The sequence below is a fragment of the Rhipicephalus microplus genome, chromosome 8, assembly GCF_043290135.1.
Source record: "Rhipicephalus microplus isolate Deutch F79 chromosome 8, USDA_Rmic, whole genome shotgun sequence".
Classification (NCBI taxonomy): domain Eukaryota; kingdom Metazoa; phylum Arthropoda; class Arachnida; order Ixodida; family Ixodidae; genus Rhipicephalus; species Rhipicephalus microplus.
Genome location: NC_134707.1, coordinates 26493949 through 26509123, shown reverse-complemented (window position 1 = coordinate 26509123; position 15175 = coordinate 26493949). Strand labels below are relative to the sequence as shown.

General features: G+C 43.8%; 1 protein-coding gene across 2 annotated transcripts in view; it reads right to left on the bottom strand.

Annotated features, from left to right (window-relative positions):
• Positions 1-222: 222 nt before the first annotated feature.
• LOC142768883 (venom metalloproteinase antarease-like TserMP_B) overlaps positions 223-15175 on the bottom strand; it is a 38340-nt gene continuing 23387 nt past the window's right edge. For both annotated transcript variants that reach the window (XM_075871356.1, XM_075871355.1), the window contains exons 7-13: positions 12517-12653; positions 12353-12402; positions 8224-8332; positions 7709-7870; positions 6645-6783; positions 2865-3011; positions 223-522 (exon numbers count right to left, since the gene is read on the bottom strand). In XM_075871356.1, the coding sequence (XP_075727471.1) occupies positions 358-522; positions 2865-3011; positions 6645-6783; positions 7709-7870; positions 8224-8332; positions 12353-12402; positions 12517-12653 (909 nt within the window). In that variant the 3' untranslated portion in view covers positions 223-357. The remainder of the gene's footprint in view (positions 523-2864; positions 3012-6644; positions 6784-7708; positions 7871-8223; positions 8333-12352; positions 12403-12516; positions 12654-15175) is intronic.

Here is a 15175-nt window from a genome sequence, read left to right as displayed (position 1 = left end):
CGCGGCGGTGGTAGCAACAATGTACCCAGTAGTTGGCTATTTCTGTTAGTTTGTTGTTTCAGGCCTTGTTTGTTTTAGGACAGGTTTGCGCATTGCTAGCCTCGTTACCTCTAGCGTGCGCTTTACTGTGAGCGCAATGACGCTCTATCTAATGTTCAAATGGATGACAAACAGGGCTGCTGAACTGCTCCGAACTTCGAATAAACCGCAACCCGCTATACATTGAAGTTCATGGATATCTACTGCCTTTATTCGTAAACCTCTGATGCGAGTTTCCATATCCCAGCTTATGTAGCGATTGTGATAGCCCATTCCGTGTTCCCTTAACCCTGCAGTGGGTTTCGACGCATCGCTTGCTTAATTAGCACTATTTCTGCAGTCGCAGATACATTGTGTACTAGCGGCTGTTGTCGATGTACTTATGACTGTGGTAGAAGGTGTCCTCGAGACGAAGGGAGGCTTCGTGGTCGTTGACGCAGTTGGTTCATTCGGTTTCTTTACGCACACTCCCAGTATGCAGACCTAAAAAGAAGAAGAAAAATCAATAAAGACAATGATTCATGCATTGTAATATCGCAGTACACCTCACTTATGTGCAACAAATATTCATTTAGCTTCATATAACGCATAAGTACTAGGCTTTAGTGGTCAGTTCATTGATCGAGAAAATGCATTTGGGGTTGTGCGATCAAATGCGTAATAGTCATTCTCACTTTATCAATTTTTTTATCGTTTGAGAGAGCTGTAAAATACGTACTGAACAAAACATACGCGTTCCTTCTTGCTCCTTTTAGAGATTCCTGATTTTCGACGCATGTAATTTTTTTAAGTATACTTCTTGGCTTTCCTTGGAGGTGCCACCTCTTTGGAGGTGCCAAGTCTGAAGAAAGTGCTGAGCTAGGCAGCCTTTTTCGTTCTCTTTGCTTTTCTTCTTCTTTCCTTCTCTCTTCCTTCAGAATTTATGTAAACGCTAAAGGCGCGTACTTAAGATGAGCGAAGGACACAAGACAACCACTGTCGAAAATGCGTTATTGAAAACTGGGCATGTTGGTAACAATTCATAGCTGGCCGAGGTCAACAGCGCAAAGAAAAACGAACACAGAGACAAGAGAAATCTCCCATCGGCACTGCATTGCAGGTCGAGATTCAGGGGTGGCCGGTGAATGGGTGTGCAGTGCTTTGCCTCTCGCGGGTTTGAGAGCGTCTCCGTAGTCAAGGCAAACCGTTCGCACTCGCCCGACACGCGCGAGCACTGAAGCGGTGGTGAGAGAGACAGTGAACTCACTCTTGCGCTCAAGCAAATCAACCGTCACGACTGCAGCACCGACGAATGCGCGCCGACATGCTGAAACGTAAAGTGCTTCGCCCCAATAGTTCGTGCATGTCTCTAGTGTGTCCAAAGAAACGAGAACGGCGAACAGCCGTAGTCTTTAGCAAATAAGGGAGACTACCTTACTGCGACATAGCGGAATCCGAGCATGGCTTGCGTGCGAGTGTTTCCTTGAAAACAGTCGCCGTGTCTAAGCGTAAAGAAGAGTCCTTCTAGTGTCGCTTTAGTTATGTGTGAACGAGTTCGTAGGCGCAAGTCGCACGGGCGTCCCAAAAGAACGTCGAAACATTGTGACCGGTTTTGAGGCATTGTGTGCTTCGAGTTTTGAGGCATTGTGTGCTTCGAAAATTGTAGTTCAGGGATGGTGACAGACTTTTCAAAAAAAGCTATTGGTTTACGAGCACCTACAATAAAAAATGTCACGTCGAAACTCAGAGGGAAAAGACAATTCTATATGCAAACTCACTTAGGAACAAATACAAGCAGACACGCCGAGCCTCGTCCAAAAGACAATAGTTCAAGACAACTTCGCACTTGGGATCTTCTTTAGCACACACTTCATCTTTGTCAGCATTGGTACCTCTCCGCAGTTGAAAGTTTGTTCTTGGATTAGGTAATGATACCCTACATGTATTGCATTTCAAGCCGTTTGTAGCATTGATATTTGTTATACGTTACGTTATATGTTTTATGTTGGATGACATATGTTATATAACACGTTATAATACTTTGACGAGAACCTAGAATAAGTTAGGAAGAGCGAATGAAGCCTGGAGTTTTTAAAAAGAAGCACGGCTAAACATGAACGAAGGTACCATGAAATGAGGTTCATGTATCATAAGCGGAGCTGTATATACTGCCCGTTTGTCCATGCGCAATAATCAATCGATAGCCAATCAATTTCAAGCGGATGATCAACAATCAAGTAAAATATTCACAAAAAGTGCCTAAATTTGCTTCACTTTTCCTAAACACAAAGCTAATATCTAAAGATAGATAATTGATAACCAATTCTTACCTAACCGATATAGCATGTGCAACCAGTGAAGTCTAGAATATGCAGGCTGACCTTGCCCTTACCCAATGAATGGTCGGCACTTTGTGATAACCATTCGACAGCCAATCGGTACGTAAACGGAAATCGAATAATAACCAGTACAACACAGCAAATCTTTGGATAAGCTTAGCCTGACTCAAAAACAGCATATGCACTATGTTGTGATATCCAATGGATTATGTTGTGATAAGCGACTGATACTTGATTAACACTTATACATTCTACAAAATGTTTGGTCATGCTTACCCTACCCTTGTATAGAATATTACAACAAAAGGTAAACGGGAACGGATGGGGATAAACGGAGAAAGAAGGAGGTGAAGCGTTAAAGCATGGCATAGCCTTGTATACCATAGTATAGTATATTGACAGATGGGGAAGGAAATTGTGGATAAGGTGGGAAAGAGCAATGCTACTGTACTTCCTCAGTCTTCGCACTACAAACTTGTAGCTGCCAAATTTTCTTTTCATAATTACCCTTGATGTGTCGTTGCCACAGATTGTGTAGTCGAGAGCCTTTAAATCCTGGTACATCCAGTTCTTTTGTTCGTAGGTGTGTCCACCCAGCGTCACTTTTTGTAGCCTGTACAACCGGCAGCGAACTTTGCACGTTGTTTCGCTCACCTTAAGAAAACAAAATTAAAAGATGATTATCGCACTAGGGTGGGTGCAGAGTTGAAATAGAAAAGACGTAAACATGCACTAAATATCTTTAAAGGAGAGTGGTCGTGCTCTTCCGTACAATATTGCCATGTTGTTGTTGTTGTTGTTGTTGTTGTTGTTGTTGTTGTTGTTGTTGTTGTTGTTGTTGTTGTTGTTGTTGTTGTTGTTGTTGTTGTTGTTGTTGTTGTTGTTGTTGTTGTTGTTGTTGTTGTTGTTGAACTTGAGGTACTGCGGCGATGCTGAGTAACCCTATAGGGGGGAAGTGTGATTCTACAGTCGCCTTTTCTTTGTTAGACTCAATGATAAAGAGAACTAACATACAATGATGCGAAAAAAGGCATAGGACACCCCTTTAGCTCAGTTGTTGAGCATCGGATGCGTTATTCAAAAACAGTAGCTTCACTCCCTCCCGGCGGCAAGTTATCTTTTCGTCCGGTTTTCTTTATTTACACTTACATCACAATCACTTCGAATAACATTCTCTGTACTTTCCTAGACTTCATTGTGTGTTCTTATTCATGTGGGAGAATGGCAGTTACCCTATGTACTGCTAGATACAGATATGTGTGTAAAAAATAATGCATAAGGTACCTGCATTTCTCTCATATATTGAATCCAGATAGCCAATAATGATCTTTTGAATATATATATTCAGATCACAGCACCTACTGCCAGAAAGACGAGAGATGTAAGTAAGTGTGTTCGCGTGCAACAGTGCGTTTCAGGAGAAATATGCCGACACATTCTTGAATGACGCAGCCAAATTAATGTTATATGAAAACATTGATATACAGTCATACGAGATTGATGGTCACGGCATTAGCAAAGGGCATCGTTTCCGAAACGGCCGGTCGGATCTTACGGTGCGAAGTACAGTGTACTAGATAGCAGTAAAAAGAACTGAAAGAGAAAACGGTCGTCGGGGTCCTTGCTCACGTGGCCCAGATTGAAGGCGCTCCATGTAATTTTAACGAGTGAGACCGCAGATATGCGTTAGGAGGGCTCAAATGCATAGTTAGCTGGTGGCACGGCGCTCAAGTTGTAAAGCGAAAGCTGTTATGAGATCACAACTCGGGTCACACGCAGTTGCTCGCCACCACCGCTGCTGCGCCGCCGCCAGTGTCCGTAACCACAGCACGCGAAATTAGAAAAAAAAAAGCAACATAGCACCAATGGCACAGAGGAGCTTGAACCCAGGTCAGCCGGGTGCCAGTCAAGTATTCTACCGTGAAGCTACACCGGTGCTTGTGAGTTGTTGCCAAACTTTCCTTATGCAGGCTTGATTGATATGTGGGGTTTAACGTCCCAAAACCACTATATGATTATGAGAGACGCCGTAGTGGAGGGCTCTGGAAATTTAGACCACCTGGGGTTCTTTAACTTGCACCCAAATCTGAGCACACGGGCCTACAACATTTCCGCCTCCATTGGAAATGCAGCCGCCGCCGCCGGGATTCGAACCCACGCCCTGCGGGTCAGCAGCCGAGTACCTTAGCCACTAGACCACCGCGGCGGGGCGCCTTATGCAGGCTTGATATCGGGAAAGCGATCGCGTCAATACGACTTATAAATTGTTTTAAGACAACAGAACTTTCAACCAGTCGTCGCACGAAGCGAATAGCATACCGAATGGGTCGTCTAATGCTCAAACTCATTACAAAAGCTTGTTCTTGTTCCCCTATTAACTGTGGCGCATGCCCACTTCAGCCACATTTCCGCATTGTCATCAGCCACTGAACAATGGAACAAATGAACAATTGGCCCGAAATTTCTAGCAAGTGTTTAGCGGATATCATGCTTTTCAGAAGAATGATGGAGGATAGTATAGCGAATGCCGGCCTACTACCCAAAAGTTTACTATTAATGCCCTAGTAGGTATCAAGCAAGTGTGCTTGGAGTAGTTACCCAATGAGTGTTTTGAAAAGTCTCTGAAAGGACGATCTTCTAGATTTCGCTGTAAATGTGCTGCGCCTTCCACGCAGGCCTGGAGTTATTAAATGCGAAGCATTTCTCAACGAACTTCGGCAACTTGGAGCGTATCTATCTATCTATCTATCTATCTATCTATCTATCTATCTATCTATCTATCTATCTATCTATCTATCTATCTATCTATCTATCTATCTATCTATCTATCTATCTAGCCGCCTAGGACTTATCTCTCCTGGTCATTTCGATAATGGTATCAATACCAAACTTGGTATGGCGTAACATGACTGTAGAACATATTTGAGTAGTCATAACATGAAAATCATGTCATGTATGTCATGACTTACATGTCATGGTCCTGCAGCTCTTGCGGAGGTTTCGTTCACATGGCATGTAGCAAAACTGGTATGGTATGGCATGATTGCATGGCGAACACAAGCGACAGACCCTAACATGAAAATCATGACATGCGTATCATGTAACGACATGAGTACATGCCATGCTCATTATGCGCTCACGGCCGTTACGCTAGCGTCACATGTACCGAATTAGGTATTATGGTACGTGAATGGATGACGAAGGTATGTGACTGGTGCAAATATAATAAATATGAGATGCGTGTCATGTAACATCATGACTACATACTACACTCATGATGCTCTCCCGGCCATTTTGCTAGCCTCACCTGTAACAAACTCGATATTACGCGATGCGAACGGACGACATAGGTAAATGAAACATCCAAATATGATAATCACGAAATGCGTGTCATGTAACGTGACTACATGCCACAATCATGATTCGCTCGCGGCCATTTCGCTAGCTGCACATATGCCGAATTATGTATTATGAGACTTCAATGGATGAGGAGAGTATGTGGCTGGTGCAAACATGACAATCATAAGATGCGTTTCATGCAAGAACATGACAACACACCACGCTCATAGCGTGCTCGTGGGCGTTTCGCTAGCCGCACATATACTAATTTTGGTATCACGTGGCGTGAACAGATGACGAAGGTAAACGGCACATTCAAACATGATAATCATGACATAGAAGTCATGCATGGCATCATTTACCTCCACCTCGTAATGCTGTGATGATTTTAAAGCGACATAACCTTTCTCATTCGTGCTTCGCACATCATCGATTCCCTCTGTACGTGGGATTTGCCAATTTTTTGACAACCTGGATGCCCTACACATGCATAATGGTCTCACAAAGTTTCTCTAAGAAGATAGTATGCGCGCCATCACACTGTCGATTGAATAGGCCTCAGGTGCAGACTGCATTATATCATGGCCCCACTCTCGTTTAAAGGATCTATCCTGAAACTGACTCATCAAACACTTTCACTGTTTGCTCAAACTTTAGATGCTCTAGAACAATCATGGGCTGCCCAAAGCCCTCGCTACGTGTATGCACAGAGGCTAAGCCTATTTGAGACAACGTAAGAGTGGCCCGCTATATGCATGCTAGTTCTCGCCCCGAATGACCTAAAGTTATTTGATTCCAGTCTATCCACACCGTTATCTTGTAACATTATAGTTCCGTTTAGTTATGGTGTGATTATTCTTATTGCATATACCATTGGTGGAACTCCCTGCGGGCACAACGTGCCCGCCATATTCAATAAAGATAAATAAAATGTAATGTGTTCCTTACCGTGTAAGATTGAACGATCAGGGTGGTGTCTTGCACCATCTCCTTGCAGTACGCCATCTGAGACATTACCATACCAGGGTAAGTAGAGTGCGCTGCGTATCCCTGGCTTCTTACTTCCCAGCAGTGAGTTCCCGCCTTTCTGTAAGGAAACGCACAGCAGTCGGTGAAAGGTGTTCTTAGGGAACTTCGCAGCAATCTGTGCAGTCCGCATGGCGAAATTGTATATTCAAGCGCGAACCACGCATAACATCGGGATACTTCATGAGTCATGGCAGTCGGTGAAAGGTGCTTTTGGGGATCCTCGTGGCAATCTGTTCAGTCCACACGGCACAATTATTAATGTGAACTACGCATAGCGTAAATTTTATGACTCATGAGTAGATCACATTTACAATTGCGCCCTTCTGTGTCCCTAGTTTGCGCTATCGCTGTTTCGACATACCGCAAGCCCAAGCTGCCACTCTGTCACAGTCTATCTTCTGCTTTCGTAGGCGTGGTCGTGCGGCGTCTTCTTTATGCTGCATTTAAAGTGAGCTGCAATTTACTGCTGAGTTTTTTTCCCTACCCTGCAGATATCTTAGCACCCAATCCAGACAAGCTCACGAGGGTTAACTTTGGTATCTCAGTCTGATTTGATGTTAGACTACCATGCTGAGATATGAGGCATACAGTTAAATGAATTATGAACATTCAGTTGCTGACTAATCATAACTGTTTTAGGTTGATACTTGAACTTGCAGCTTGGGATATCGTGCATGTTAGCCCTCTCTTACTATAAGCAGCACACCACACTGTCATTAAGATATTCATGTTAGATAGCGAATAGCACACCTATTTCGTTAAGAAATTGTGTCTTTGTTTGCATTTCCCTCCAAACGTCGCGGTGACATTTCGGCAGAAGCGAAATCTCAGAGGCCCGTTTACTGTGTGATCCTACTGAAAAACAAAAAACCCAGATGCTCAAAAAGATCTGTATTCTTCCCCTACGGCGTTTTTCATGGTCTATTTTGTGATGTTAAAACCCATGGACCAGCTCAATAAACAATTTACAATCAGGTACTTACGTGATGACGTACTTCATCTGTTGCAAACTGCAGTGCGAGAACTGGTTGTGGTTGGGACCCTTGTCGATGTAGCTCATGATGTTTCCGTCGTACCATGAGCAGCTCTTGGCGCCCGGATGACCGATATATGTTGGCCCTTCCCCATCATGCTCGGCTCCCAAGCTGTGAGCATACGTAAATAATAATGACGTGTCACAAAGGATGTGCACGGCCCTGCGCAACGTTTCATTCGAAGTTTGCAATGACGAAGTGCATTACAATTACGTGCATCACCTTATCACACTTTCTCCTACAACCGTCGTCGTTGGATACTGATGTACCCACCCCTTCTCAAGGGTGCGATGAAACTCGCAACAATACTCGCCTTGACAATGGGCCTAAACAATAATATTGGCGAAGATGGTTGACACGACGGTACCGTCACGAAGTGTGAGCATATTCATATTTTAACTTACCTTACTTCAAATGAATGCCAAAGCGACTCATCAAAAGTTTCAAGATAGTGAACTACTTACACATGTGCAAGTTCGTGGGTAACTGTGTGCACGCCCGTGTAAAATCCTGCCTTGTCTTCTCCGATCGCCACGGCTGATTTTGTGCAGACACCGGCCACGTAGCCCATTCCTGTGAAGTTATGAGAGATGGCTTAACAAAGTTTGCCATAGAATGCGTGTAGGGAAGAGAAACAGCAGCATTTTGTCAAATTGCCCAAAGAGGAAAATTGAGCTTTGGCTGTTCCGAAGCGTCTTTCTTTTGGAGGTTCTCCCGGTGGTGCCGTATATTTGAGAAAGTTTACCTGTACAATTCAATCCGAGTATCGACTCGTCTAGAATACGATGCGATTAATTATTTCCAATTTCCGGATATTGGCACACCTCTATTAAAAAGCAATCGTGAATGCACTTTTGACCTTGACGTGCTTCGTCATAGCAGCGCGCATGATCAGTGTAAGCTTGGTCTCCTGTCACGCCAGCTCCTCTTCGTCAGTCGGGGAGAGCCGCGACAGCATGCGCCTCGAGATTGCAACTACTGGCATGGGACTGCATGCCACTCCGATTGTACGAAGAGAAAGGTGAACAGCGTACCACTGTTTGCTGCGCTCAGGCGCCCAGGTGCAAGACAACGCAGTGGCATGTTTTACGCGGTAGCTGCTTCTAGTGCTCTATGAGCTTGGTTTAACCACGTCAAAGCACAATATTTTAGAAGCAAAGCTTTTATGAGCCTTGACTTGTCGGGGTCTAGTGTTATTACCGTGTCTCAAGCAGTCATGGTTCATCGTAAACAGGTATGAGACTGAAAAAATATGTCAAATACCGCTGCATGCTCGCCAGGGGTCCGCTAAAAGTTAAAGAAGGCTAAAGTGATCCCTACAAATAGCGGATGACGTTATGGAGATGAAACACTCTTCCTTTCATGCCATCAGGAAACGAAACCGGGCAAGCAAGGAAAATAAAGAATAAAAAATAGCAGCAGTGATCCGACACAGCATTACAGCGAAAGGTGTTATGAGATCACAACTTCGGTCAGGCGCGGTACCGCAACTTAGTAATTAAGAAACACTAAGGACACAGTGGGGCTTGAACCCGGGTCCGCAGCGTGCCAGCCCAGTATTCTATCACTGAGCCACGCTGGTTTTTTTTTTCTTTATTGCCTTGCATATCATGACTGTTCACATTTTACATATTTACATATTGGTCCAAATTCAAGTGCGTCACAAAACACACCCACAGAATTCATTGAGGTACCGTCAGCTCTTGGCTGACTATTAATCAATACTCGGGCATTCGTAACAATCGCGTAATGCACCCAATCCAGTCTGGCACATCCTCTTGGCTTTTCAGCATTTCAAGAAAATGGCACACAGATTTGCAAAAATATTGGCCCACAGCTAGCACTTCTACATCCGCGTTTTCAAAGGCACATCGGGTTTTCCATATACTGTGCAGGCCCAGAAGCATGATAAGATCATAAGGTACACCTACCTCGTTTTTAACCGAAAGAAAACGGATGCCATGTGGACTTAACGGTAATTCTTTTTTCAAGGTTCTTTGGAGTATGTCCCAGAAAAAGACCCCGCTCCAGCAATCTATAAACACGTGTTCAATTGTTTCCGGTTTATTACACAAGTGGCAATTTGTGCTCCATGGCACGAATATTCCCTTATCCTGCAACCACGTTTTAACTGGTAAGGTACCAGTATGTAATTTAAAGAAAAAAGTTTTGACCCCTGGCGCTACAAGCATTTTTTTAACACGTTTCAGAACATCCTGTCCTGGGCCTGCACAATATAGCTGACGGTACAATGGAACAGGTAGTAAAACATCGGCAAAGTCTCTATACAATTTTTTACGTGGTACTTCAGCCAGATACTCTAACGAAAATCTCACTGACAAAAAGTGGAAAGACGAAACAACTTCTTTTAAATACCCTTGTATTGGTCCTTGCATATTTAATGAAGATACGAGAAATCCCGGCAGCACTCTAGATAACCTTAGTTGTATAACAGTTCTCAAAAAGGGGCCATCTACATCACGCAGAAAAAGGAAACGATTGACAAGTTGTCTTATGTACAAATGAACTAATCCGAGCCCGCCATCTCTAACTTTTCTGAACAGGTTTGTGCGGCTTGATCTTTCCCATACTGAGCTCCATATGAAAATTGCAAATACTCTGTGTATTTTCTGTTACACTTATTCTACTGCAGTGCAAAACCTGCATTACGTACCACAGCTTGCTCACCAGAAACAAGTTGCACGTTGTGGCCCGTGCGAATATCGAAATACCCCAACCTTTCCATTTTTCTACATCATTGCGCAATGCCTGTGTTTCTTTTTTTCCAATACGGTTCACTGTCATGATAGAACTCCAGCGGCACTCCTAAATACTTCACTGGTGTTTCCTGCCATTTAATGTTTAGAAATACTCTTGGAGTGACGTCCCATTCCCCATGCCAGAAGCCAAGGCACTTATCCCAGTTCACGGCACTACCACTCGCCTGGAAAAAAGTTTTCACGGCATTTACACCATGCATTAACCTGTGCTGCGGTCAGTGAGACAGGGGTGTCCACTATCGCCCCTGCTTTTTGCTATTTTTATTGAACCTTTCTGTTTAAGTGTAATTAATAACCCTGCAATAAGCGGCTTTAAATTGCATGAAGCTGAGGTTAGCCTCCTTGCATACGCAGGCGACATTGCAGTTTTCTGTACAAATTATGAGAGTACACTGAGCCACGCTGGTGCTTCGGACTTGCTTGCAAACTAGGCTACGACGTGGGCGCCGCTCCTATAACCCAGCCGTGACGAGCCTTAGACAGGCTTGATGTCGGGAAAGTAATCACGTTATCATGGGTAATAAAGCGTTTTAGAAAAACAAAAGAAGAACGAGGCGTCACACACTGCGAATTGTGCAACTACTGGGTCGTCCGATGCTCCAACCCATTAAAAATCTTGTTCTAGGCCGCCTATTAACTGTGGCGCATACCCATTTCAGGCATAAATCCTCATCGTCATAAGCCAGTGCATGAACAGTTGACACAAAATTCGTTGCAAGTGTTTAGTGGCCTCCACGCTTCTCAGAAGAATGACAAAAAATACCACAGCTAATGCCGGCGTACTACCCAAATGTATGGATGGATGGATGAAAAATTTTATTGGGGTCCTGAAGGATTCCACCCCCGCTTTATAGGGGTAAGATCGCGGGCCACGTAGGGACAAAGAAATTATGATTAATGATGGCATAGTGGGTACCTAGCAAGTGTGCTTGCAGAATTTACTGAATGAGTGTTCAGAAAATTCTTTTAAACATTTAAATACTATTATTCAGCAATTATTTGTTGTGTAACCTATCCCTAGCATATGCGAGCAGTATTGCGAATAAACAAAAAAAATCTCCTCACATTCGGCCAACCCCTTGCATTGGGAAAGAGCCATGAGGAGGAGGAGGAGGAGGAGGAGGAGGAGAAGAACAAGAACAAGAAGAACAAGAACAAGAAGAACAAGAACAACAAGAACAAGAACAAGAAGAACAAGAACAACAAGAACAAGAACAAGAAGAACAAGAACAACAAGAACAAGAACAACAAGAACAAGAACAACAAGAACAAGAACAACAAGAACAAGAACAACAAGAACAAGAACAACAAGAACAACAAGAAGAAGAAGAAGAAGAAGAAGAACAACAAGAAGAAGAAGAAGAAGAAGAAGAAGAAGAAGAAGAAGAAGAAGAAGAAGAAGAAGAAGAAGAAGAAGAAGAAGAAGAAGAAGAAGAAGAAGAATAAGAAGAAGAAGAAGAAGAAGAAGAAGAAGAAGAAGAAGAAGAAGAAGAAGAAGAAGAAGAAGAAGAAGAAGAAGTGGGTGGGGTGAAGCGTTTTTCCATCCGTTCATCTGGGCGTCCGATGCGTGCTCCAGTGCGATCGGAGCGAACGGACGGATGGACGCACCAATATAGAGGCAGACGGTTCGCCCCACTCATCGTCATCCACAGCGTGGATATGCTGTGAATTTCGCCAAAGCCTTGCTTCCCAACTATGATCATGAGAATGACTGAACTAATCAATCAATCAATCAATCACTAACTCACTCACTCACTACGTCAATCAAGCAATCAAGCAGTCAATCAATCAAGATGAAAAATCCTGTACTCACCCGCGCTGTTTACGGAAACGTTACCCTTGGTGACCCCGTACAAGTCACGTCTTTGTAGCGCAGAATAAGAAAACCAAAATTACTCAATTGTACTGCCTGGTACAGCATCACGTGCGCTCGCCTACCAACAAGTAATACATGCACAATGAAGAAACGTTGCCTACCCGGTCAGGAGGAACACAACGTCCGGATAATTGAAGTCTTGCGCCTTTTTGTATGCATAGCTACGCAGCGCTTCCAGAGACGCTTGGTCGTACATGTATTTAAGATTTCCAGGAAATACCACAGCGTAAGTTTCTCTCTAAAAAGTAAGAAAAAGTGATTGAATCAATAGAAGAATGAACAAAAAAAGCTAAGTAACACATGATCGCTAATAGCAAACATTTAATGAATCTGCTCGGCATCCCAGCTCATACATATCAAATTTTACTAAACTGCAAACAATGTATGCTGTCCTAGCAGCCTTCACAATTCAGTATTTTGCGTTCTAATTTGGCATAAAAAATGAATCATTTGGAGCTTTGAATATGATGTTTGAGTATGAATCACACACGTTGCAAATCATCTCTTTCAATGGTTCCCAACGTGTGTACATCAAACGAAGGCCGCCAACGATCGGTGCTAAAGAAGAGAGGAAGCACCCTGGCCGTCAGTTGTTGCGCAAAAGGCTCGTGTAGATAGGAGACGACTTCCTTGAATATTGCGCTCGTTGTCGCAATCTCTGAACCATTGTACGGCACATCTTTTGATGGTTTGTGATGTACTGCACGTGCCACAGGAAACGCCTTGTCTACATTCATTGCGCGAAGGACGTGTGGATATATGAACCTTTTCTTTACGGAGAGGAGGATTTTCTCCTTTCTGGGCTGTTGCACGAGCGTGCAAAAGCCGACGTCAAAGGCGCGGCAGCGCGATTTTTGGGGGGTCACGCTTATCAACAACAACAACCAGAGAGGACTATGGCGGCGCCCAGGGAGCCCTGAGTGTTAATGTTCATAGAGCCGAGTGAATTGAAGCACAGCTCTAGCAATAGGCTGTCTTTAAGCCATAGGCTTACACGCTCACTGTCGATCAAGCCATCAAACCACTGTCATAGGTAGTCATTTATTCATTAGCAACTAAACCAGTTACCAATAATTTGTTAATATATTATATATTAGTCGATCATCCCTAGCACGAAAAGTGCTCAAGAATGTACACCTTTCGTGCGTCCGTTCAATCCCGTATAACAGCTGCTAATTTTTCAAGTTCATCTCACCTGTACCTCTCTTTCGCCATGTAGACTTCTTTTTTTTACATTTATTCTGTAACTTTAATAGAGAATGGCCTGTCTGCCCTACACCATATATCACCTGATCAACTTTAATAATGGCGTCTCACAGAAGAGACAGTTCTAGAACACTGGCATATATGGTATTCAGCCCCAATCGCTATGAGAGCGTTGTTACATTTTTTTCTTTTTCGGAAAGCCAGTCTGAACACGGTTTGACTGGTCGCATGGCTAGTTGGGCTAGTCTAGACTCCTCAATTTCAAGAAAATGAGGCACGCACAGAAACATGGCCATTATAAGTACTAGAAGCATAGGTGGGCGCTAGCGGAGAGGGGGGGGGGGGGGGACAGGGCATCGTTTACTGATGTGAGAGGGGGGCACAACATCGGCCCAAGACATCAACTGAATGAGGTGGGGGCACTGTGATGACACTGATGAACCTTTGCCCTTCCAGAAGGGGAGCCCTGCATACAATCATGAATCGAAGCACTTGTGTTGTTAGCGTCTTCTAGTGTCCGTGTTTCTGTATGCGCCATATCCTCTGAAAACGAGTGTAGTCTCACGCAATGCTACTAAACAGTGACCTTGCAGTGCAGTTACAGACCTTCTCCTTCTCTTTCCTTACTTTGCACTGCTTTATTACCTCTGCTCCTGTACAAGGTAGCCAACCCGATTTTACGTCCCTCTCATTCATACTCAGTGTCAACTCGAATACTGATTACTGGCATTTATTCCAGGTTTACCCATTCGCCTTTGCCCTTTGTCTAAGTTCATAGCTATCCTCGTCGTGCTCCTTGAAATGTATTCTCAAACATTCAAGCTAACTTCCTGGTTTCTGGGTCCCTCTTTAATAATACGGAAAGAATGGAGTACCTGCCTTCTACTTTCAGAGTTCATGGTAAGCTGCAACACATTACTAGTCAATGCCTGTCAAATGATTCCCCATTTTGTGAATCATGTCGATTGATTGATTGATTGATAAGTTGGGTTTAACGTCCCAAAACTACCATATGATTATGAGAGACGCCGTAGTGGAGGGCTCTGAAAATTTCGACCATCTAGGGTTCTGTAACGTGCACCCAAATCTGAGCACATGGGCCGACAACATTGCCGCCTAAATCGGAAGTGTAGCCGCCGCCGCCGGGATTTGATCCCGCGACCTTCGGGTCAGTAGCCGAGTACCTTAGCCACTAGACCACCATGGCGGGGCAGGTGAATCATGGCTATGATGGGGTGAATCTTTCACCATAAAGGGAATCACGTTCGCCATGTGATTATTTTTGGTCAGATAAGAGCATCCAGAGAGAAGGTAAGAAAAAGTGGAGTAAAGAAAAAAAAGCACCCAGACACCCAAACAACGAAGCCAATTACGAGCAATTTAAACCGGTGCTTTCAATTTCACAGTGCGCATACGGCATAATGTTGGTTAAATCAGTCGATGGTTAATCACGACTATGAACTCTTTGAAAGCACAAAAAGCTAGAAAAACAAACACAGAGCTTTTATGTGGATGCCGAGAAGAACAACATATTATCAAGTTCAGCTGAGGCTG